The sequence below is a fragment of the Sceloporus occidentalis genome, unplaced genomic scaffold (assembly GCF_023333645.1).
Source record: "Sceloporus occidentalis isolate IW3139 unplaced genomic scaffold, rSceOcc1.0.p SCAF_4, whole genome shotgun sequence".
NCBI lineage: Eukaryota > Metazoa > Chordata > Lepidosauria > Squamata > Phrynosomatidae > Sceloporus > Sceloporus occidentalis.
In genome coordinates, this window is record NW_028316984.1 from 159,658,274 (window position 1) to 159,684,469 (window position 26,196).

The following is a 26,196-nucleotide window of genomic DNA, read 5'->3' on the forward strand; positions in this document are numbered from 1 at the left end:
CTAAATTGGTGAAAAGGGTGGCTGAATTGGGTGAGGTTAGTTGAAGAGCCACGACTGCAGAGAGATGCATTTTGAGAGATGCAGATAAAGAAGGATATGCAGGGGGAAAATGATTTGGACCTAGGCTTGCAAGGGAGGTTTAAAACAATAAAAGGGCTTTTTGGGATATTTCCATAGCAAAAGGAAGAACAAGGAAATGATAGAGCTATTGTATGGAGAACGGCAAAATGCTAACAGGGGACAGGGAAACAGCAGAACTACTCAACATCTTCTTTGCTTTGTTCTTCTCTGAAATGGAGAATGGTGCACAACCTGGGGAAAATGAAGATGATGATGCAGTAGGGGAAATGTAGTGTAGTATAGGTAAAGAGGTACTACAGGAATACCTGGCTACTCAAATGAACTGAAGCCTTCAGGGCCAGAATTTCAACCAAGGCTATTAAAAGAACTGGCTGAAGTAATGTCAGAACCACTGGCAACAATGTTTCAGAATTACTGGTGCATAGGAAACATCCCAGCAGACTGAACAGGGAAACTACCCCCATTTTAAAAGGGGAAAAGAAGACCCAAACAATTACCACCTAATCAGTCTGAGATCAATACTAGGAAAGATTCTACATCAGATCATTAGACAATGTGTAAGCATTTAGAAAGGAATGCCATAATCATTAAAAGTCAACATGGGTTTTCAAAAACAAGTCATGCCAGTCTAATTTGATCTCTTTCTTTCCACAGACTTACAAGCTTTGTAGATGAAGGGAATGCTATGGATGATCTTGATTTCAGTAAGGCTTTTGACAAGATTCCCCCATGATATTCTTGAAAAAAAGTGGGCTGGACAATGCTGCTGTTAGGTGGCTCTGCAGTTGGTTGACTGACTGAACCCAAAGGGTGTTCACCAATCGCTCCTCTTCTTCCTGGAGAGAAGTGACTAGCAGGGTGTCACAGGGTTCTGCCTGCTCAGTGCTATTCAACATCTTTATCAATGACGTGAGTGAAAGACTAGAAGGCATGCTTATGAAATCTGTGGATGACACTAAATTAGGAGGGGTAGCCAGTACCCCAGATGACAGGATCAAAATTCAAAATGACTTTGACAGATTAGAGAGTGAGCCAAAACTAATAAAACAAGTATCAACAGGGAGAAATGTAAGGTATTATACTTAGGATGAAAAAAAGAACTGCACAGATACAGGATGGGTGACACCTGGCTTGACGCCCATGTGAGAGCGATCTAAGAGTCTTAGTAGACCACAATCTAAACATGAGCCAACAGTGTGATGTGGCAGCTAAAAAGCGCATATGGTTCTAGGCTGCATCAATAGGAGTGTAGTGACTAGACTGAGGAAAGTGATATTACCATTTTATTCTGCTTTTATCAGACCTCACCTGGAATACTGTATCCAATTCTGGGCACCAAAATTCAAGAAAGATACAGCTCCCCCTTGGTATCTGTGAGGGATCTGTTTTGGACTGCACTTCTACAGATACCAAAATCCGCAGATGCTCAAGTTCCGTTGTCCCCAATGGTAGTGTGTGCACTATTAGGGACAACAGGACTTCAATGGTGGCATGTGAACATGGCCCCGCTGCCATTAGGGAGAGCCCCTGTTGTCCCCAGTGGCGGCATGTGCACATGGCCATGTTGCCACTAGGGACAATGGGGCTTCAGGTGAAATGTCGTGACTCTAATGGGGGTGTGACCATGTGCATGCACCGCCAATGGGGACAATGTTGGCTGTTCCTATGGTGGTGTGGCCACATGCATGCACCACCATTGGGAACAATGAGGACTTGCAGTCCACAGATACTGAAGTCTCCAGATGGCAAGTCCACGGATACTGAGGGCCGACTGTATTGACAAACTGTAAAATGTCCAGAGAAGGCAATCAAAATAGTGAAATGTCTGGAAACCATGGCCTATGAGAAGCAGCTTAGGCAGCTGGGTATGCTTAGCCTGGAGAAGAGAAGGTTAAGAGGTAACATGATAACCATGTTTAAATATTTGAAAGATGTCATACTGAAGATGGAGCAAGCTTGTTTTCTGCTGCTCCATAGATTAGGACAGACCTGAACATCTTGGCAGTAGGAAAGGGCCAATTAAAATAGGCTAAACTTCTTCAAGCCACATATGTTTTAATTAACTATGTATTAATTGAGTATATTAATTATTATAAATTAATAATTAATCTTATTAATAATAATTCCATCCTGTTCTTCCTCTGCCTGGCCCTGTCCTTAGGGGAAATCTGGGCGGCAACAGAGCCTTGGAGGGCAAGCATTTTCTTATCCTCTGCTGCTTGGCCTTCTCCCAAAGTGGGGGAGCCCTGAGGGGGCAAGTGTTTGCCCATCCTCCTCCTTCTCCACCCAGCCTTCTCCTCATGAGAAAGCTCATCAGTACAGGAGCCTTGTAGGGCAAGTATCTGCCTGGCCTCCTCCTACTTCGTTGCCCGAACTTCTCCTTGGGAGAAAGCCGAGCAGCAGAGGAGCCTTGCAGGGTGAGTATTTGCCCTTCCTCCTCCTCCACATGGCCCTCTCCTCAGGAGAAGGTTGAGCAGCGGAGGAGCCTTGAAGTCATTCCATATCCTTGTGGGCCACCAAAAATCCTTTGGTGGGCCGTATGTTGTGCAGGCTTGGACTAGGGCATGGAAGAATGGATTCAAGCTACAAAAAAAGAGATTTCACCTGAACATTAGGAAGAACCTGCTGGTAGTGAGAGCTGTTTGACAATGGAATACACTGCCTGGAAGTGTGATGGACTCTCCTTCTTTGGAGGTTTTTAAACAAGAGGCTGAATGGCCATCTACTGGGAATGCTTTGACTGTGTCAAAGCACTCCCAACATGCAAAGCACTCCCAACATTCCTGCATGGTAGTGGACTGGATTGGATGACACTTGTGGTCTCTTCTAACTTTCTGATTGTATGATTCTATGAAATATTTAAATACTTTCCATATCTTGCATCAGTTATTATTTAGAATGCAGCCAAGAAATCAGAAGACTAGAACCTGGAAGGGAAGCTATGAAGAAACTAGACAAGATCACAAGTATAAAGATGCATCACTGAATATCAGTGGAACATGCTACCTTGGAATGTAGTAGAATCTCTCTCTCTCTCTCTTTTTGTTGAGGTTTTTAAACAGAGCCTCGATGACTTTTCAGAGAAGGATGTTGGTTCTTCTGTTGTTTATAGGGATATTTCTATTGTGAAGAGGAAGAACATTGTGAAGGTGTTTAAGAAGCACTTGACGGGGATTTCGACTGAAAGTGGGGGGAGGACACTTCCACCCAGAATGCAACAGTTTGTGTTGTTGCTGTGTTCCAAACCCCATCCTTCTTGTTGCTAATTGACCCTTAGTAATGTGATGTAAAGACTGACCTGTTTTCACAGTAAACAGGCTGTAACCATCAAAAGGGAGGTCTTTTATACATCAATCTTGTATCATCAACGAGGCCTGCACATTGCAGCCAAGTGTAATATCTAAGAGCTATCATCCACTATCATCCCATACATAACCTTAGTTGTGCAGTCAATGCTGTGACAAGCAAATTGAATTTGTTGAGTGACAAGAGTATGGGCCTTCTGTAGGAAAATGGGGGCTGCATCACGCTATTCTTCAGGTAAGTGGGAGGAAAAGTCAGCATTTTGTCCCATAAGAACCTTTGGGAAGCTGCCACACAAGCCTGCATGTACTTGACATGGTTGGCTAAGGCAGAAGAAGAGTTAAAAAAAAAAAAAACCCTAAAGAAGGCATCCTGTCTTTTATCTTCCTTGTTGGCTGAGGTGGAATGTGCTCAGTACCACTCTTGTACTGTAAAACCTTGACTATTATTGAATTGGATGCTGGATGGGTAAATAGACAGGTTAAACCTTTCTGTTGAATCTTATATAAGTGCTCCTATCTGTGAGACATGGGTGGAAGCAATGTGGTTTTTTTGACCAGGATTGCATTATGAGCTCTTTTAAAGCAGGTAAGATAGGAATAGTGGCTGGAATAGATGCCAGAGAGTCGACCATCTGGAAAACAGGATCTTCAGCTGGTGCAGGAGGTGGTGTAACAGATAAGCCAATGGATTCAGCTATTCAGAGAACACTATCAGGAAAGACCTTTGCATCCTCTGGTGGAAGAGGAGTAGTAATGTCTTCAACATTTCCAGAAGGTGAGGATGTCAATGGAAATGAAGAGGGTGGTGATAAGTAGCCAGACGCACATTCATCACCTGATAAAATTGTAGAAACTGCTGACACAGGCTGAGAAAACAAGGCAGCAAGAACAACAGAACATAGTGCTACAGACATAGTTGATACTGGTGGAATAGTAGAGGCAATTTATTGACACTGGAGGAGCAAACACATGAGTGGAAGGGGCAAATTAAACCTACGTAGCACGTAAAACACTTGGCACTGGAGCTTTAAGTACCATAGACATCCAAGTCACAGCAGATGTAGCACACAGCAACATCAATAATGAAAACAGAGGACAGTCTGAAGCAGCAGAAACTGGAGACAAAGAACGCAATACAGTTGAAGAGGAGTGAGGGAGTGGGAACCAAAGGTGATGGTGTGGTGAAAATTATGAAGCCTCAAGTAAGTGGAGAATGATTACAGGGTGATCAGTACAGATGAGAGGCCACAGACAAACACTGAAGTGAATGGTGCTCAGGTGCAAGATGGATCAGAGACCTGAAGAGGCTATGGTATTGGTAAGAAGGGGAGTGCGTGTAATATTCTCGATAGTCACGGTAAGAGAATGAGCATGAAAGATATGAACTCAGGACTTTTCTCCATGAATGATCATTTCAGTATCTGTATGGTGAATCTTCTCGGTATCGGTACACTTTGTCGAACAACAGGGCCTGGAGGAAGCATAAGAAAGCTCCCTACGGAAGGGAGACAATTTCCACCTGTTGGCAGCAGTGGAGTGTGATGACCATGGGAGTCTCTGTCCCAAGACAAAGGGATAAGCATCAGATCTGGCTTTGAGGTCCTAACACCAGGGTGTAACTGAAAAAGATCAACCAAATGAAGTGACAGAGAAACTGGATGAGCACCTGGTACTGAGAATTCCAAAGGTGTAATCACAGTGGGAAGCAGGATGGGAGGCTGAACCATCACCTGTGACAAAGTCATGGATGGAACTGACTTTGGCTGCAGTGTTTAACCTGTTTCTCTGGTGAATTATCTGGCTGTGACTGTGAAGTCAGTACTGAGGAGCCATGCACAGAAGGTCTCTTATGGGTAAACTTGCCTTCTTTGTTGCTCAGTTTTAACAATGCATCCCCTTCTGCTGAAAGACATTAGCTGACAGGCAGCAGAAGCAACAGGGGTGGACACAGTAATTGAAATGGATGGAATGATCTGGATTAGAGTAGATGCCAAAGATGCCACAGAGGATGGAATGGAAGCCATCACTACTAATACTGCCTTGGGTTTTTGCAGCTTTGAGAGCAAAGCTGAAACAGTATCCGAAGTCCCATTACAGGCACCCTCTTCAGAGTCTCGCAAGCATCTTTCCCAACAGTGGGCATTCAGACAAGAAGCCCTATTTCAGCACTTGAGTTGTAAACTCTTTACAAATATTGCACTTTTCTACAATATGATCCTCTCCAAGACAAAATAAATAGAGAGAATGACAATCAGTGAGTGAAACCTTTTGTTTACATGAGGAACAAGGTTTAAAGGGGGAGGTCACATAACTGCAGAAGACAAAGAAAAGCATAAAAATGAAAGTGGAAGAAGTATCTGAACAATGTCATTCTGCTGGTGGCTGGAGAGAAACTGATGGGACGGTAGCTTGGCAGGCTAGGATATACCTTGTATTTATTTTATATTTATTTATTTCATTTACATGCAACCTTTCACCCAAAAAGGGACCCAAGGTAGCTCACAGATAAAATCACTTTTAAAACGTTACAATAAAAATTTAAAAAGGATTTAAAATCATCTAACTAAAACCAGCCTAAAGGTTTCTGAATGGGCTCTGCACAGGCTCAAAACCCATATATGTGAGACACAGAGATCATGAAGAAGAGACTGTCTTAATTAAGTATCAGGCAAAATGTATGTGAACAGAAAAAAAATCCAATGTTCATTTTGGAAACTATGCTCACATAACTATAAAATGAAATAAAGATTTCCCTCAAAAATGGCCTTCTTGACCCATTTCACAGTTAAAACAACTACAAATCCAATAAGTCTACTTTTAGACAGTTGACTGTTATATAGTAACCGAGAACACCTGCATAATTTTAATGTCTTGTGCAGTATTCTAGAAGAGGTTTAGACACACCCTTTCTTATAAAAATAACGCCTGCAAGATATAAACAGTTACAACTGACTGCAGAAATCAGATCAGCTAGGAAATAATGATGCATCCATAGAGGAGTTTAGGGAGAGGACACAGAATAAAAAAAAATAGATTTCCCCCCTTCTAAATCCTAAACAAAACCCTACGGAGGGATAAATATAGGGTTTGAAAGTAACTTGTTACAAGTAACAAAGTGCTCTGAATGTGTTACTTTCAGGGCTAAATGGAGGGTGGCTTATGTCATTTCCAGTGTAACACAACTTTCCTTTCTCGGTGCAGACAAGTAACTCTTCTTCTCATATTCTTGCACTTCAAAAAATGGGGCTCATGCTGCTCATAGCAGTGCTAACAAGGTCAGAATGATGAGATACTCGGCACTGCAGGGATTATCTCCACCCAGCCACTAGTCAAAATAGATATATATTGCTATCAGGATCAGCAGTAGCAGTTGTTGGGAAATTGTGTGGTCCTTCTGTTAGGAATGGGTAACACAGAACCCACGTTTTGCCTGCTGCCCATTTTTGAGATCCCCCATTTTATTATTTTATTCAAAACACGCAGGAGCATTTTTCTGGAAGCATCCAGGAATTGTGGTAAAGGTCTCAAACCTCATGTTAATGAATATGAACTTTTAAAGTGTTTTTTTCTTTTTAACAGAAGTGAATTTCTGTTAAAAAAAAACCACAAATTTTTGACAAGGGTACAGTCTGCAGTAGGTTCTAGAGACAAATCACCCCCATAACCACCAAAGCTGCCCACTTTTGCCTTGCATCCTGTCCCTGGCCTCCCAGAGATATAATGCTGACTCTGCGAACATGGATGCTAGAGGAAATAGGATTTTGGTCTGATCCAGCATGGCTGCTCTTATTATATGCCTCTTTGTCCCCTGTTATATTTCAGAGGAAAGAACTGGCAAAATCACCCCTGAGTATTCCTTGCCTAAGAATCACAGAACCAGAAGAGACCTCAAGGGCCATCCGTGCCATGCAGGAACTCACAATCAAAGCACCCCTGACAGATGGCCATCCAGCCTCTGTTTAAAAATCTCCAAAGAAGGAGACTCTACCAGACTCCGAGGGAGTGTGATCCACTGTCAAACAGCTTTCACTGTTAGAAAGTTCTTCCTAAGGTTGAGGTGGAATCTCTTTTCCTATGAAAACACTTTAAATTCACGGGATCACCATAAGTCATCTGGCGATCTGAATGCACATACCCCTGCAACATTTCAAAGAACAAAATGTGATAACATATCATTACATTCTCCTGCTCAGGGGGATGAAAAAACCTAAATCGAAATAAATGTATTTTGTTGTAGTCTATCTTACCAGAATGAAAGAGGGATGTGTGGTGGCTGTTGTCAGTGGCAGCCCTTTTTCACTTGTAATATTGTAGTTCATTACTGAATGATAAAGGCTAAACAGCAAATAAGGTTATCTTTTTACCTTTTATCCCAAGAATTCATTCCCAGAATACTAAGAAGTAATCTGCAATAGTAAAATGCTGAGCAGGGCTTCTGTGGAGTTGGTTCATCCTGCTCCACAGCTTTCATATTTAAGTCACTGAAGTGCATTTCAACAAAATCTCTCTCTTCTGTGTGTTGTTTCAGAATTGCATTAATGACATCATTTTCCTGCTTTTCAGAGACACAGATAGGTTGAGGAGCAGGAACATTGAGTGATACACCTGTCCTCTGTAAGCACTCAGGACTTGTAATTCCTATATACTGCAAGAGCTCATCAAGGGCATCTTCTTCATCTCTGATTGTGTCCCATGTCGGCACAGTCTCTCTAAATTTCCTTTTTACTGGGAGTGCAGTTCCATCTTTTACACATAATTCTTCTACATAGAGAGAAGGTTCTGAGGAATCTTCTGGTTTGTCTTGATGGGCTAATGAGAGCACAAAGGGAGTTGACTCAGTTAACCCACAGAGAGGTGGTGGCCCATACAGAATGGCAGAATCCCATGAATACTTCCCAGATAGATCACGCACAATAATTCTGACATTGGAATTAGCAGATGCAAGTCCAGCAGACAAACCTCCTCCAGGCATGTTCTCTTCTGCTCGAATTTGTATACAGGAAACTAAAGTTGTGTTGTTTAACACAAAAAATTGGAGGTTGGGATTCTCAAACAGATCAGGGGAAAGCTCAGAACTTTCGCTATAAGGATTGTCATTGTTTTCACATACTTGACTTGTTAGCATAGCAGGTCCTCCGCTCATTGGATAATGGCCTAAATGGTTTACCAGATGAGTTACTACAGTGCGAGCTGCCACGGAGATCAGTCCTTGTTGCATATGAGATTTCACTGGCGGGGGGAAAGGGCAAGAGTTAAAGTTACACACATAAACAATTAAAAATTTCAACAGCTACATAAAAAAAAGAAAACATTTAAATGCAAAGAGTTCTGAAGAATCAAAGTATGATTCATGTGAAATCAGAGTACACCTAAGACTGACAATGAAAAATGGTGCTTTCCTAAGTGTAATAAGCATTCTGGGGGGGAAAACATACAACACAGAGGTTACAATATGAATCATTCTCATGCTGTTGTGAAGTATTTGCCTCACAGGCAGCTAGGTCAGTTGCTGTTATGTTTTATTTCTAAACTAGCTAGCTTTTACTAAGCACAGAGAACCAGGGTGTTATAAGAAAGCCAGTGCAATGTAGTAACTATAGTCTTGGAGTGGGATTTGAGAGATCAATGTTCATGTTGTCATTCAGTCATGAAACTTGCAGGGCGATCTTATGCCATTCCCTTTCTCTCAACCTAACCTACCTCACAGTATTGTTCTGAATATGATTCAGGGAGGAAGACAGCAATGTATGCTGCCTAAAGTGTATAGGAAAAGGATGGGATATTAATATAACTAAACAAGTTAAAGTACTCCTCCACAAATAAGATCATCTGCCCAAAAGTTAGAAATAAAAATACATGGGGAGGTAAGAGGTAAACCAGAAAATAGTCACATCAATTTGAATATGGATTGCTATTCAATGCCAAACTGAGAGTGATTTCTTTTGCTGCTTTCCAGTAAAGCCATCCTTTAAAACAAAGTATACTTGGAATGATAATATCTTGTATTAGAGCAGATTTCTTTTCCAGTAGTGGAAACATGCTTTAAAATAAGACGCACAGTATCTGTGTTTATTGTTTTTAAAGGAAACAACATTTTAAAAATGTAGTGCCATGCCAGAAAAGGCTGGCAAGATGGTAATGATTTTGGTGGTAGGGTTTTAGAGGTTGCAGAAGAATGCAGGAGTCCATAGATAGCCTGCATGTCTATGATTCTTTCTGAACATTTATTAAATTACTAAGTAATGAACACTATTTTGTTAAGATGTCAAATTCTTAAACTGTGAAAGACTAAAAGATGAGAAGCACTTTTTAAAATCCACAACTTACATACAAAAATTAACCTGTAGGTAAAATTAAATAATGACATAAAGTACAGCAATAGAAAGTTTCATACTGAACCATATCATGGAAAGCAAGTATTAAAATTTCATTCATTTACTCAAGTCAAAATTCACAAGAATAAAAATGCTGAAACATACAGACAACTTTCAAATCAATTAAGGTTTGAATTAGGAAAGTGAAAACATGCTTATACAAGTGACTCTATTTGGATGGAGAACTGCTTGCACAAACTGATCCTGCATGAACATACAACAAGCTGATCTGCATTCAGTTTCTTTCTCTTTCTCTGACAAATGATTGGTGAGGCTTTCTTTTATTTTCTTTTCTTTTTTTTTGAAATGGCACCACACACATATTTCCAGGACTCCTGTAAATGTTAACATGGATCTAAGCAAGGCTACGTCAAGAAATGTCCATTTTGGGGAAATTTTTAATTTAGAACATTTTCATGATAATAGCCATATTAATAAAACAGTTAACTGCAAGAAAACAGCAGCAATAATGGTGTATTTCTAAGGGTTCATACATTTTAATTTTAAAGTTACTCAGTGAACATTGTAAACATTTGAAATTGTATATGTGGTTCCCTGGAGAATGTTGATTTTTGTTATCCCCCCCCCCCCCCCCCAACACAGATCTCAGAGTGTTTGGCACTGCAAATCCCTAGTAAGAATTTTTTTTGCGTCATTCAATTTTTTTTGTTTTAATCCTCTCATTTTTAAAGTAGTCGACTATTCTAAACTGGCTCAATCTTTTGTTATGGAGGTTCATATCCATTAGAAATAGAAGCTGGTAAAGCCGGTTTCTAGCCAGCTTGGAGGTGTGGTGATTAGACACGACATGCCCCCGAGCTGCCCAGAAGTAGTGCCAGAGATTACACGCCATCCAGCTTCCAGGTGACTTGGGGGTGTGGCATTCAGAGGCAAAGGAGTGGCTTTTTTCCTCCCCACATAGGAGCTGCCTTTTTCTGCTCCTATTTGGAGCAGAAGCTGGCCGGAATGAGGCTGCGGTGTGTGGTTGCCTCAGCCCCAATCTGGCTCTCTCAATCTGCCCCAAAGTCTTTAGCCTCCTCTACCAAAGAGTAGAGATGTGTCTTACAAAACTATGAATCCTATGATTCCGTGGGAGGGAGCCATAGCAGTTAAAAGTTGCATCAAACTGCATTAGTTTTAGTGTGGATGTAACCATGTACCCATTTTTAAAGTGTAGATGATTGGCTATCTTATATAATGGATGCAGCTTGTTTCTCCTTTGATCCAAACTACACTTCATCTTAGATAAGAAAGCAACTCCCACTAATCTCAAATTCCCATAAATATGTACAGTATCATTTCCTGTATTGCTATGTATTTTATATGTATTATCTTACTAGACAGGCCCCTTCCCCACCACCACTCCCTTCTCCTTCTGTGTCGTGTCTTTTTAGATTGTAAGCCTGAGGGCAGGGAACTGTCCAATTAAAAAAATTGTATGTACTGTACAGCGTTGTGTAAATTTACAGCGCTTTATAAATAAAGGTTAATAATAATAATAATAATAATAATAATAATAAAGTATCGCCTCAGTTCGCCTCAGTTCCATATCTCCTTCAGACCCATGCAGCGTAAGTGACCAGTGATATTCTCTGGATGTTGTCTCAGACCAACCTTTGTGCAAGAATTCTACACATGCTCTGAAACTAAAAAACTAAAGCATAACTAGCTACGTTAAGAACTACTTTTTGATTTATTTGAAAACCTATATGAGATTTTGTTGCCTTCCTTTCTCTTCTTTTTGTTCCACTGTAACCAAAACCTTTCTCTAAAGAAACCTCCTTTATATATACTGGGAGATCAGGCTGTTTACCACCCTCTTGAGCTTCTGGTGAGCCTCTCAGGCTTTTATTTATTTTATTTCTATAGCATTGTAAATGTACACAGCGCTGTACATACAAATGATCAAATCAATAAAAATAAAACCTGCCAATGGCGTACAATCTACAAAATACATATAAAACAATAGGTAAAAGTTAAAATAGAATTGGTTAAAATAAGTAGGCAACAATTAAAAACATCAACATCAACTATCCAATCAAAAATCAGATAATCACACTGTGCCTGGGAATGCTTCCCTGAACAGAATAGTCTTCAACTCAGATTTAAAAGTGGTCAAAGAAGTGATGCTGTTCCAGGAGTGAGGGGCAGCAAGTGAGAAGGGATGAATCTGGGATGGGGCAGTGGAGATCCTAGGCTGGGACAGCAGACCTTGACTACTAGAATGGAGGGTACGACTGGGAATGTATGGAGAAAGAAGTTTGGATAAATAAAGAGGGGCCACACCATGCGGAGCTTTAAAGGTCACAAGAGAAGCTTATACTGAATATGGAAGGGAAAGGGGAGCCAGTGAAGGGATGATAATAAAGGAGAAACATGGTCAAAGCAGCGAGCGGATGTAATGATGCGTGCTGCTGAATGCTGAATGGAAATTAGAGGATGAAGATGAGAGAGAGGAAGCCCTGCCAGAAGGACGTTGCAGTAATCTAGTCGGGAGAACACCAGTGCGTGGACCAGAGTCTTGGCAGTAGAAGTCGAGAGAAATGGACAGATTTTGGCAATATTGGAAAGAAAGAATCTCCAGGCTTTGGCTGTGGCCTGGATGTGGGAGATAAAAGACAGAGAGGAATCAAAAGTGAAACCAAGACTACGGGCTTCCTGGATCGGTCAAATAGAGGTGTTGTTGATGGAAACAGAAAAGGAGTATTGAAGGGAGGACTTAGGTGGAAAGACAAGAAGCTCCGTCTTAGACATGTTGAGCTTCAAACTATTATTTTGAATGGCCTTTGGTCCTTAAATCCAATGGTTGATGCTTTGGCAGTTTGGATTTTAAAAAATCTATTTAAAGATAAGTTTTTCTATATTTTATTTTATTTTATTTATATGCCGTCTTTCTCCCAGGACACTGTTAATAGTCTCTTAATAAATAATGTTTTATCTATTTACATTTAATGTTTTGAATAATTTTTTTGTCTATTGTCCATTGCCTTGGGTGGGATCTGAGGGGATAAATAACTGTTTTAAATACATGAATAGTTTTCCTTGATTAAAAATTTTTAAAGTTTTACAGCAAACTTTCACATTTGCTATCCTGAGTGTTCTAAGGATATTTCCCATTGTGACTGAGAATTTAGATCCCTCTAGAGCTTGGGTTGAGAGCAGAGTCTTTGTCAGACAATCTAGTGATTTCCTGGGACCAGCCTGAATGATACAGATCTATTGTGACTCTTTTCTATGGATCCTTTCAAAAAGGGAGTCCATCAAATGTGTCTGTGTGTCACCATCAGTTACACACTGTATATTCAAGAAAATATTAAAGAAAAAATTCAAACTTCCTGCTGACTTTCCCTTTGGATACTTGCAAAGGATAGTTTCCAAAACAATCACTTGCAACTGCACTAATATACAGTATCTTGTTTAACTTCTATTGTGTGTACAGGCATAACCTCAGTTAACAAAGCCTCTGACAGCAAAGCTCCTTTTTACAAATGCTTTTTACTTGCCCAGTTTTTAAGCAACATCAACATTGGGAGGATGGTGAAGGAAGGGTGGAGAAACAGCCTTTCTGTGTTGCATTGCAACAGTGCTGGTGGTAAACAATGCAATAAACAAAGCTTACTGGGAAAGAGCAAGCTTCTCCAGCTAAATCTACTGTAACTGTGTGTGCCTGCTTGAGCCTGCATGAGTAGCAAAACAAAAGAAAAGGGGAAAGAAAATAAACCTACCTCATCAGTTGTTGTCAGCATGGTAAAAAAAAGCACAGATCTACAAACTGTGCCATCAAAATGGAAATCATAAGGAAATGGAAGCTGGTGAGGGGGAAATCATCCCTGGGTGTATTTGGAAGAAACTTTCAAATGGTATGTAAAAGGTTCAAAATATTTTTGTTGACCTATGCAAGGCTTTCTCTTTGGACACTTCCAAATGATAGCTTCCAAAACAATAACTTGCAACTGCACTAAGATATCTTGTTTAACTTTCATACAGTGGGCCCTCGGTATCCACAGAGAATCTGTTCAAGATCCCTTCACAAATATCAAAATTCACAGATACTCAAATCCCATTGTCTTTAATGGTGGTGCAGCCACGTGGTCAAAACTCTATTGAAGACAATGGGACTTTGCTGTCCCCCCTCAAAGTCCGCCCTGCTGCTCTCACCATGGCAAAAGGCTGCCTCTTCCTCTTCTTCACCACCACCTCCTCCTGCTCCTCTTCCTCTTCTGCCCCGCTGCTGTTGCCTTCGCTCTTCATTCTCTTCTTCCCCCCTCCTCCTTCCCCTTGCCTCTGCCTGCATGCTTCCTCTTCCTTCCTCCTCCACTTACTTGCCCTGCTGCTGCTCCTATTCCTCGTCCTCTTACCCCCCCACCTCTGCTGCTGCTTTTCCTTTTCTTCCTTCCTCCTCCTCCTCTCCTCTCCTTGCCTCTGTTCTTCCTCTTCCTTCTTCCTCCTCTTTCCCCCTGCCGTTGCTGCCGCCACTGTTCCCCTTCTTTCCTCCTCCTCCTCCTCCTCCTCCTCCTCCTCTTCCCTGCTGCCTCTTTCTTTCCCCTCCTCCTCCTACCTCTTCGTCACTGCCACTGCCCCTCTTCCTCTTCCCCCTTCTTCCTCCTCTGTCACCCCCCCATAGACTTGCGATCCGTGGATTCTCAAATCCGTGGATACGGAAAGCCCACTGTACTAGCAGAAAATCTCAAAGTTCTGGAACAACCACTAAGGAAGATCAAGGGAAAAAGTGCAAAGGAGTCCTATTGTTGAACATAAAGAAAACAAAAATAATGACCATAGATAACCTACACAAATTTGAATTAGACAATGAAGAATTAGATAGAGTAAAAGAATTCCCATACCTGAGATCAAACATTGATAGAAATGGAGACTGCAGCCAGGAAATCAGAAGAAGATTAAGAATGGGAAGGGCAGCTATGAAAGAACTAGAGAAAATCCTAAAATGCATCAATATACAACTAAGCACAAAAGTTAGAATCGTACAAGCCATTGTATTCCTAATTACCATGTATGGATGTGAGAGCTGGACAGTTAAGAAGGAGGATAGGAGGAAAATCAACTCATTTGAGATGTGGTGCTGGAGAAGAGTGCTAAAGATTCCATGGACAGCCAAAAAGACAAACAAATGGGTCCTAGAGCAGATCAAGGCGGAAATCTCCTGGGAGGCCAGGTTGTCGTACTTTGGATATATCATGAGAAGGCATGAATCACTGGAAAAAATAATAATGCTAGTGAAGGTAGCCCAGAAGACCAGTGCCAGTGCCAGCACCAGAGCAGCTGAGGTGACTGAGGAGGGAGAGGGGCCAGGTGAGAGCGGCTCCTTTAAAAGCAGCTTGCTAGCAGCATCCCCATTTGGCCCAGAAGACCAGTGCCAGTGCCAGCAGCAGAGCAGCTGAGGTGACTGAGGAGGGAGAGGGGCCAGGTGAGAGTGGCACCATTAAAAGCAGCTTGCTAGCTGCATCCCCAGATGGCCCAGAAGACCAGTGCCAGCACCAGCAACACCATGCGCAGCTGTGAGGAGGCGGGGACCAGTGAGAGCGGCACCCCTAAAAGCCAGCAGGACACAAGAGCACTCCAGCCCCAGCACCAGAAACATCATGTGCAGGTGTGAGGAGGCAGCGACTGGTGGGAGCGGCACCCTTTACAGCCTGGTCACGGGTGAAGCCTCCAAGTCAACATGAACTAATATTACAACAGGTGGAGAATATAGTAGTATAAGGTGGTTGTTAGAATCTGATAGTATTGTTTGATAGTATTTGATAATATTTGATAGTTTTCTTAATTGTTATCTATTTTATATTTTATTGTATTGTAATGAGATTTTGCTGCTGTTACTGTATTTGGATATTTGATATTGAGTTGAGAGTATATATTAATAGACTTTAATATTATTAATTTAATTGTATTTTGATTAATTTAACTGTTTTTAGTTAAAGTAAGGGGTTGAATTTTAGTTGTATATTTGTTAATGTAATTATTTATGTCATTGTTTATGCATCTTTGTAAACCACTTTGATCTGTTGGAAAAGCGGTATATAAATAAAATTTATTATTATTATTATTATTATTATTATTATTATTATTATAAAGTACAAGGAAGTAGAAAGAGAGGAAGGCCGCATGAAAGAGATCACAAATACGAGTTTGCAGGAGGTGAGCAGAGCAGTGGAGGACAAGAAGTCTTAGAGACCTCTCATCAGCAGGATCACCATGGGTCAAAATCGACTTGAGGGCAAATGCAAGGCTTACATGACCTGAGCTTAAAACAGATGGGCTGAAAAGAGTGGTGCACAACCGCTCTGCCACCAATAGTGCTAGGGCCACAGCAACCACACGCGCCCAGACCTGATCCAGGCTGCTGCCACGGTCCTCAACAAAACCACCGGAAGGAAAGGATCCTATGTGCTCCTTCTTGGCCCAGTTCCTCCTGGATGAGGTGGCTTCCAGCTGCATTTGGGGTGTGCATAATCTGAACGCTATGTCTTGAATGCGGCCGGAATCCATGCCTGTGTTTCAGGCCCTAGTTGCATTTCACATGTGCATATTGTTTAGTATTAAGCTTGCTGAAACCTGCTGGCTTCCTCTTCTTTAATTGTGGTACATGGACCTATCCATATTCTTTTTGGAGGCTTTTTTTGTTTTGTTATATCCATAGGAAAAGGAAGAAGAAGGAAATTGTAAGGCCACTGTGAGGAGACAATGGCAAAATGCCAACAGGGGACAGATAGGCTTGCCATATCCCACCTGGGGGCGGGACTTTCCCAGTTTGGGGCGGGTCCGCATGGTCCCGCCCCGGTTTGGCTCAGTCCCCAGGATTCCCCCCCCCTCAGCCAGGCCCTGGAAGCGGCTCCGCGATCGCGGAGTTCTCCCAGGCCCTAGCCAGGCCTTGGACAAGGTTTAAAAATGTAGGACCTTTTTTTTAAATTTCCTAGCCAGGAAATAATAAAAAGTCCTACATTTTTAAACCTTGTCCTACATTTTCCCCGGTTTGGAGGTCCTCAGGGATGGCAACCCTAGGGACAGAAAAGGCAGAACTACTCAACATCTCCTTTGCTTCAGAGAAGGAAAAGGGTGCTCAAACTGAGGAAAATGGAACAAAGGGCACAATAGGAGAAATGCAGCATGGAATAAGTAAAGAGGGAGTACAGGAATACCTGGTTAATCAAAATGAATTTAAGTCTCCAGGACCAGATGAACTACAGTACCCAAGGGTATAAAAAGAACTGGCAAATGTAATCCCAGAGCCTCTGGCAATAATCTCTGAGAACTCCTGGAGAACAGGAGAGTCCCAGCAGACTGGAAGAGGGCAAATGTTGTCCCCATCTTCAAAAAGGGGAAAAAAGAGGATCCCAATAATTATCGCTGTTAGTCTGACATCAATACCAGAGAAGATTCTAGAACAGATAATTAAACAGAGATTCTGTGAACATTTAGAAGAGAAAGCCATAATCACAGAAAGTCAGCATAGGTTTCTCAAAAACAAGTCATGCCAGACTGATCTCTCTTTTTCTTTTCTTTTTTTTTTTTGATAAAATTACCAGCTTGGTAGATGGTGTGGATATAACATATTTTGATTTAAGTAAGGCTTTTGACAAGGTCCCCCATGAGATTCTTGCAAACAAGCTAGTAAAATGTGGGTTAGATATTTCAACTGTTAGGTGGGTTTGTAATTGATTGACTGGATGAACCCAAAGGGTGCTCAGCAATAGCTCCTCTTCATCTTGGAGGGAAGTTACTAGTGGGTTGCCACAGGGTTCTGTCCTGGGCCTATTCGACATCTTTATCAATGACTTGGACGAAGAAATAGAGAACCTGCTTATCATATTTGCAGATGACATCAAATTAGGAGGAGCAACTAATAGCCCAGAGGACAGGTACCAAATTCAAAATGGCCTTAATAGATTAGAAAGCTAGGCCAAAATTAAGAAAATGAATTTCAACACGGAGAAATGTAAGGTACTGCACTTAGTCAGAAAAAAATGAAATGCATAGATATAGGATGGGGGATACCTGGCTTAACATGACTACATGTGAAAGAGATCTAGGAGTCCTAGTAGACCACAAGTTGAACATGAATCAACAGTGTGATGTGGCAGCTAAAACGGCCAATGCAATTCTAGGCTGCATCAATAGAAGTATAGTATCTAGCTCAAGGGAAGTAATAGTGCCACTCTAGTCTGCTTTAGTCAGGCCTCACCTGCAATATGGTGTCCAATTCTGGGCACCACAATTCAAAAAGAATGTTGACAAGCTGGAGCGTGTCCAAAGAAGGGCCATCAAAATGATGAATGGCCTGGCAATCATGCCTTATGAGGAGAGATTTAGGGAGCTGGGTATGTTTAGCCTGGAAAAGAGACAGTTAAGAGTGATATAATAGCCCTGTTTAAGTATTTGAAGGAGTGTCACATTGAGGATGGAGCAAGCTTGATATCTGCTGCTCCAGAGACTAGAACACAGAACAATGGATGCAAGCTACAGGAAAAGAGATTCCAGCTCAACATTAGGATTGTACCTGTGCAGTTTACTACTTGGATCCAGGCTATTTGAAGGTCTGTTTTATTGAATCATTTCCTGTATTGCTATGTATTTTATATGTATTATCTTACTAGACAGGCCTCTTCCCCACCACCACTCCCTTCTCTTTTCGTGTCGTGTCTTTTTAGATTGTAAGCCTGAGGGCAGGGAACTGTCCAATTAAAAAGATTGTATGTACAGCGCTGTGTAAATTTACAGCGCTTTATAAATAAAGGTTAATAATAATAATAATACATGTCTCTCTATGAATCCATTAGAGCTTTAAGATATTCTGTCCCTTTCCTCTATCCCATTATCTTCTTAGGTTTGTTTGGTAGGAACAAAGGAGAGGGTTCTTCTTGGTGACTGCTTCCAGACTTTGGAATTCCCTTCCTTAGGAGTTCAGGATCCATCCTTGATCTCTTTCTACTGACAAGTTAAAAGATTTTTATACCCTCATGCTTTTAAAAACTGACTGATGTGTGCTTTTAATATGCAGCACTGTTCTCACAGTTTGTTTACATTATTTTAATAAATTTTAATGTTTTTAATTTTATAAACTGCTTAATCGTTTCCTAAAATAGCATATGAGCTTTTTATGTACAGTTGGCCCTCCATTTTCGTGGGGGATACTTTCCGGACCCCCACGCGAAAATGGAGGCTTGCACTTATTCAAGCCTCATAGGCTTGAATGGTGAGTGCCCCCGTATGCACGGCAAGGATGCGTGTGCCAGGAGTGTGTGCCAGGTGCATACACCATTGCAAACAGGGGAGGTCGCCCCTCCGCATATATTCAAGGGGCAACTGTAGTTTTAAATCTGTCTTGTTTTTTAAAATGTTGTTAGCGGCCCTGGGCCTCATAATTGGGAGAAAGGTGTGATATAGATGAAAATAATAATAATAATAATAATAATAATAATAATAATAATAATAATAGATTATTATAAGCTCATTTCCAACACTGGGAGTATACAGTTAAATTAAATGTGAGCATTTATGTGCTAAAAATGGTAATGTTCAGTGTCATTTTTTTATCTATCCCATAATAGATTTCACTGTCCCTATAATATTCCTAACATAAATTCATACAAGATGATATTTGGATAATGAAATGGCAAAACTGTCATGCCTATTCCATAAGAAGGTTTTTTTCATTTTCAGAACTGATTTCATTCAAGGAATATAATGTACTCATCTCTCTTTTCCAGATATGCACACAGTAAAACACACACACACATGGCATGTCTGACATGCAAACAGCTCAAAGTAAAAAACAAAAAGATCCCAAAATACCATGGAATAATGATCCCTGAGACTCTGTGGCTGACAGTGACACTGAGAGACAAATCAGTAGCAACTCAAAGAGCACATTTTTGTCTTTCCATAATGTTTTCTCCTAGCCTTCTCATATTTGAACTGCCATGGTGCTTTTCATTTACACCCATATCATTTTAGGAGTCAGAAATACTTAAAATCGTTTAGATTGATAGATATGCTAACTACGGAATAATGTGGTATGGGTCCTTCATAGGAATGGCAAAAGTAGTTACAAAGTGTTTTTAACATTCAAGAAGCACTAATCTAGAAGCAGCAACAGCAATCTCCTCATAAACTTTATTTAGTGCAGCCACTGAAGCTCTTTCTTCTGTTTGTCCCCATTTACATTTCCAGTTTTGTAGAAAGACAGATGCAATTTAAAATTTTAAAGTAATGCATCATTTTATGGGGGTGATGATGAGGATTATCACTCTTATTTTACAGCCTCAAATACTTCGCAAAACACTGTATGTCCTGAAACTTCTGCAGATGATAAAGGAAAATGAAAGGTAGAATGAAACTAGAGAGACAGATGATGATGTGATATAACCCTAGATAATAGGCTCAAACATAATACATCCCTGTATGCTGAAACCACACTTGAAGCTTTCTTGCTTGTAGCCAAAACAGTATTTTGCAGAGAAGGCATTCTGGGCTCTAGAAAATCTAATAAATCTGTATGAACTGGAAATCTTGGGACTAGGCCATCCAAATTATCAATGCAACATCTGCCAAAGGAACCTGAAGTACTAAATTGGTGAAAGCCACTCTTGCACATATTCAGGATCACATATTTTCTGTTTAACATATGTAAAATGGCTAGACAACCAGATTGGTTGAAGTAAGGGAGAAGAAAACATACACGCTGAGGGTAGGGAAGGAAATCAAAGAACCAGGTCCCCATCATGAGTATCCTTATGTTTAGGGCAGGGTTTTGTTTATTGACATTATATCACCCCTGATTACCAAAGAAACTAGCTCCATTCACTGTATAGCACAATTATGGAGAGGTATGGAATAATGGAAAGGAAAATGCTTAGTATTTAGTACATCTAGGCCAGTGCTATAATCCATGGAACAACTGGTCATGGAAGTGTCTCATCCAATTTTAAGATTTACAGGCATTATCCTTGGAAATAATTTAAGGGAATGGGAGGGGATGTTGCTAACTTGTCTAAGACAACATAGCAAGGCATAAATGAAATCTGTTATTTAGGATTATAAAAAGAAATCACAAGAACCAGTCATGTGAGGAAATGTACAAATGAAGGATAGCAATACTAGGGTTGTGTGCAACAGACATTCATTTAAAAGAGAAAAAAAACCTATTCAAGGTTGTCTTTTCAAATTGTGAGATTAAACAAATCACACAGCATTTGCTGCAAACCCATAATTATACATTATTACAGCATACAAAAGCAGCAAAGCACAAAAAGCTACCGCAATTCTCTACACTTGCAATGGAACATGTAGGGGAAGTTAATTTTGGCAAATACTTTAAATATTAGTTTTGCATAATGTGTATAGGTGAAACTGTAATTAGGCAGAATGAATCCTTCAATGCTTCTTTCATTCTGACCCTGTAGATGATTACTCTGTGCTAATAAGACCACAGCCATTTGACAAAAAGCCAACTACAGTACCTTTCTTCATTCTTCAGTAAATTTAATAATTACCGCTCCTCCTGCCAATAGTTCTCAAATCAGATTTGTTCAATCCAATAGTGAGCTTATTAGAGGACAGCTCTGTGTTCAGAATTCTTTGGCCAAAAAAGTACTTGAAGATGATGAAACATGCCTTAGACAAGGGCACAATGATTAGCCATTTTCTCCACATAAAAAAAACAGCACGGAGTCACTACAGACCACAAAATCACCTGCTGTTAGCACACAGCTGCTACAAAAAGGTTCTGCATTTATCTAGTCCTTAATACCTTTAAGGAAGCCTAAAGGGAACAGCTTAATATAGAAGGAGAATGACACTACACAGAATATTTGGTATCTGTATTAAAGTCCATCTTCTCCAAATTTTCCTCCACCAAGACCACTTCATATTTACTAAAAGAAAAATGAAACTTAAAACTTCAGGAAACCTTTATTTCAAAGTGTTGTTTTCCAGAGGGGGAAAAAACAACAACAAACTGCCAGCACAGAGAGCTCTTTAGCAAACAAGTACGGTTCAGATAAATATTTCTGCATAAGAGAAATTGTAATGATTAAAAAAATAGTACATACACATATAAATTGTGTTCTATTATTATTCAATCATTCTGTATCTGTATGTTGCTTGGACAAGTAAAATTAGGATAATTTATGTAAACACACAAGTTATGCATTGTGTTACTTGTTTATCAATGTACAGAAGGGGAAAAATCTATATAAATTGATTTTTAGGTTGAGAATGGACTTATTTCAGGAAAAAACTAATTACTCAAAATTAAATTGATTTATTGTGCATTGATTAATATTATCTATTGTCTATAAAAGCATTCGATTAAATTCAAAATCCAGTGTTCAGACAAACACTACAGTTTTAGAAATTCTCATAATTTGATCACAAGGAGGAGTTTGTTAAGGCAAACAAACCTTCTGTTACTGGTTGGAGTTTTGAAGACCTTTCTGAATCAGGTGAATGTAATGGTTCCGGCTCTTTCAAACTTTCCAAATGCATAAAAGGATCGTAATCCGACGATGCCAAATCAGAGAGGCTTACAGGAAAATATTTTGGATTGCTAAAGCACTGAGATCCATAGACACATCCATGAAGAACCTATGAATAAAAATGAATTTCACTGAAGCCCAGGGAAATAGTGTTACAGGTATGAAAGCTAAAATTAAGGTTTGGTCAACTGCAATTTTGCCATATACTGGATACAGGATGTATATAGACAGTACAGAATATTTAATCTGTGACATATATGCTTCATATACAACAAGCATAAAAGAAAGTAGTCATCAATCTGTTGAGCAGGGGTGGCAGGAATATCTTATAAAAAGCTTTCCTTTATTTAGAATCCAAGAATCCTAGAGCTGAAAGACATGTATTGATTTAAAAATTTGTTGCCTTTTAAGAAATACTTACTTGAAATTATTCACTCTATTCCAAATAACAGGTAAGTACATACTGAGGAAACTTCTCATGATGATTCATAACACTGGTTTTGACCTTTAAGACTCTTGGACATTGGAAATTAAGATTGACTCTTTCCATGTGTACTAGCTAGATCACCAGATCATCTGAGGCCCTTTAAGGGCTCCTGCCAAGTGAAGAATGGCATCATGAGGCATGTGAACCTGGGGGGGGGGGGGATAGATTTTTTTTGAAGGGGGATGTTTTTCATGTCCCCCCCCCTCCTGAAAGCCTTATTTTTCTTGAAAAATTAGGGGGGGAGATTATGCAAAGTTTTCTTTTAGAATATTTGTTCTCCCCACATTAGTTCTAAAAATTAAGAAGTGAAGAGACTTTTATATAAGGCCACCTAATGTTAGGAAGCACTTCCTGAGAGTAAGAGCTGTCTGACTTAAACAGAGGCTGGATGGCCATCTGTTGGGAGTGCTTTGATTGTGTACTTCTGCATGGCAGGGAGTTGGACTGGATCTCCCTTGAGGTCTCTTCCAACTCTATGATTTTTAGACTATGTACATCAGTGTTGCTCAAAAGTGATGGTCGTTTACAGAGCATTGTTGGTATTCAAGCCATCAGCTGCTAGTCTTCATTTTACAGGATAAAAAGAAACAGTTGTAGCCAGTGAGCACAAGCGTGCTATTAGGCTCTCTAACGTTAGAAAAAATAATGCCAGTTCTCTACTTCATACAGTCTTGATAAGCACTAGTGTACATTATTGTAACTCTTGGTCTTGGTTTTCTTTACTCAGTTCTTTTTATGGGAATGAGTGTTTTATGGCTGCTTCACATTTCATTTTATTAGTGTTGATAGTTTCTTCCATTCTTACTTTTTTTTTTGGGCTTGATTTTGAACAAGGAAAACCAAAAAGCTTCCTTATAGTACAGATACTCCTTAAAGGCCGAAACCTTGTAGTCCATTTGTAAATAAATAAATAAATATTTAAAAAATAAATTTATTTCACAATTATTTCCCGGAAAAAGCCCTGTTCTGTTAATATACCAAACATGATCATATTATGCCAAACTAAGGGCTGGAACAGACTGACATAAAAAGCTGGCTTCCAGCCGGCTTGGCACATGGTGTGCAGACAATGCATGTCCCTAAGATGCCTGGAAGCTGGTTTCAAGCCGCCTCTCTGTTTACACAGGGGCCGGCCTCTGGGTAGTCTAGCAACACAGCGTTTGTACACAGCACACCACCATAGCACCTTAAAGCCGACTTCCCACCATGGCAGAGTGGAAAAGCTAGCTTTTTGCCAGTGCAAAAAAAGAGCAGCTATTTGCTGCTCCTTTTTCGGCTAGCAAAAAGACGGATTGGGGCTGCGGTGTGCAGTTGTTGCAGTCCCAACTGACTTTGTCAGGGGTGGCTTGAAGCCACTGTTTCACCCTTAAGTTAATTTTATGTTCGTAAAATAACAAAGTGTCATTCAGTTTGTAAAGAGTGCCAATATTATTTCTTTTTCAATTTTCCAACTATTTTTGGCTACCCTGCCCCAAAAAACAAAGTAGGAAAAAATCTTTTTTCCATGGATTCAATTTTTGAAAAAATATTCTACCTCTTTAGGCATCATATGAATAAAGGATATTTGCCAGTAATGCCACCCAGATTATGCAATGCTTGCCTAAGAACTTGCATCTTGTAACTACTTTAATGTCTTTTCAATGGCAGAAAAAGACTTTTTTATAATTACAAGATTATAAAATCATATTGTAGATCTTAAGACCTTTTAAAAAGCTCTGTTGATTTTCATTCTTTGTGCTGTGTTTTCTTTAATCTAGTTTATCAGGACTTTTCAATTATCTTGTTTCACTTTATTGTATTTTTATCCTATTTCTTAGAATACTCCTTGTTATAGAGAAAGGTTGAGCAGCTACCAGGGACTAGGAACCACACTGCCCCATGGGTTACCCAAAATGCAAGGGTCCTAAGAGGGCACTCACAATTAATATTCAAATGAGGAGTTTTATTAGCTCAAAAGACAGCAATGAGAGAGCTCAGGTAACTTAAAGTAGGGATCAGGCCTGTGTATACAAGTTCCGAAAAACAGAACTCCAGAGTGCAAGACTAAATATAGTTTTATTTGTAATCAAGGGGAATCACCATTCACGCAAAGACACTCACTCACACATCCATTTATTTTATTGTTTTGAATTTTATATGTATTAATATGTATTAACTTTTAATTCTTTTACCTAGAATGTACACCACTGGCAGATTTATTTTATTTTATTCATTTGTAATTGATTGTACTGTATGTAAATAAAGCTTAACAACAACAACAACAACAACAATATATCCAAGAACTAGATATATAAAAGGTGATAGCAGATAGTTACTTAAAGGGATTGCAGAGGGTGATACTGTACCGATTCCAGAAGCATAGCTCCAACTGGGAGACACTGTGAAGTGAAATGGCTCAACTGCTGCCTGTGGATCATAGTGTGGCCAGCTATGCTGAGGAGTCAGGTGACATACAGAAAGAGTGCCTGTCTGGCCACAAATGAGACCAAAATGGGGGTGCCTGAGCAGATATACTTATAGAGCAAAACGTATCTTGGAGCACATTTTGGGATTAGAGTAAAGTTTCCAGGAGAGAAGAATGAGCAGGGAAGTGGATGATGTTTTGGCCATCTATGCTGGGAGTATTGCTCTCAGAGGGATTGTACTTGGATTTCTATTCACTTGCAAATACAAAGTCTCCTATCAGTGCAGAGATTTTGCAGATTCGGATCTTGATCATTGGTATCCTCCTTGATGAGCCTCCCAGATCTCCTTATATGGTAATACTAGTTTCCCACAGTGAGGTGCCCATGCACCTACATATTCTAAAAATCCCTCTTGATATCAATTTGATATTGATACAGAGGAAGTGTGCAGAGGACCAGATTTTAGGTAATAATTGATTTCCCCCAGAATTTTGTTAATTTTTTTTCTGATTAATATCCCCCACTATCCTGAAAAGTGTGGAGAACAATTTCACTACCTTCTCCACTTGGCTGTTTTAGCACCAGAAGAACTCAAATCTCCATTTTACTTCCTTGTTAATTGAAGAACTTTCCTGGGCCTGAAACACCTCCGAGTGGCCTAAAATATAACAGTATTTTCTCCTATACACAGCTAGGAGGGTGTGTGGAGTTTTTTGAGTGGAAAAGTTTTTGAAAAATACTAGGGGTTCAAAAAATGCCTTGAGGAGATGAAGTGGACTGCAGGTCCCAGTCTTTTAGGGTAACCTAAAAATAATGTTAAATAAATAAATAATTAAATATAAATTTGCTTTGTCAGACTTCAGAAGAACTGCAAAGCAAGACACATAGTCAAACAATCCTTTTTCTGATCTCTACACGTCTGGTAGAAGACATTCAGGGAGAGTCACATCTAGGGTTGCCAGATAAAAACTATCCCAGGCCCTGTATTTTCAGGGGCAATTCCTGAGACCCAGCAACAACCCCTTCTGATGTGACTGAAGGGGCAGTTCC

General features: G+C 40.1%; 1 protein-coding gene across 15 annotated transcripts in view; it reads right to left on the bottom strand.

Annotated features, from left to right (window-relative positions):
* RALGAPA1 (Ral GTPase activating protein catalytic subunit alpha 1) overlaps positions 1-26,196 on the bottom strand; it is a 241,084-nt gene that overhangs the window by 60,256 nt on the left and 154,632 nt on the right. For all 15 annotated transcript variants that reach the window (XR_016280990.1, XR_016280989.1, XR_016280992.1 and 12 more), the window contains 2 exons: positions 22,180-22,363; positions 7,751-8,615 (listed from right to left, as the gene is read on the bottom strand). Coding sequence is in view for 11 of the 15 variants with exons in the window: in XM_089522122.1 (XP_089378248.1) it covers positions 7,751-8,615; positions 22,180-22,363 (1,049 nt within the window). In the remaining 4 variants the exon portion in view is untranslated. The remainder of the gene's footprint in view (positions 1-7,750; positions 8,616-22,179; positions 22,364-26,196) is intronic.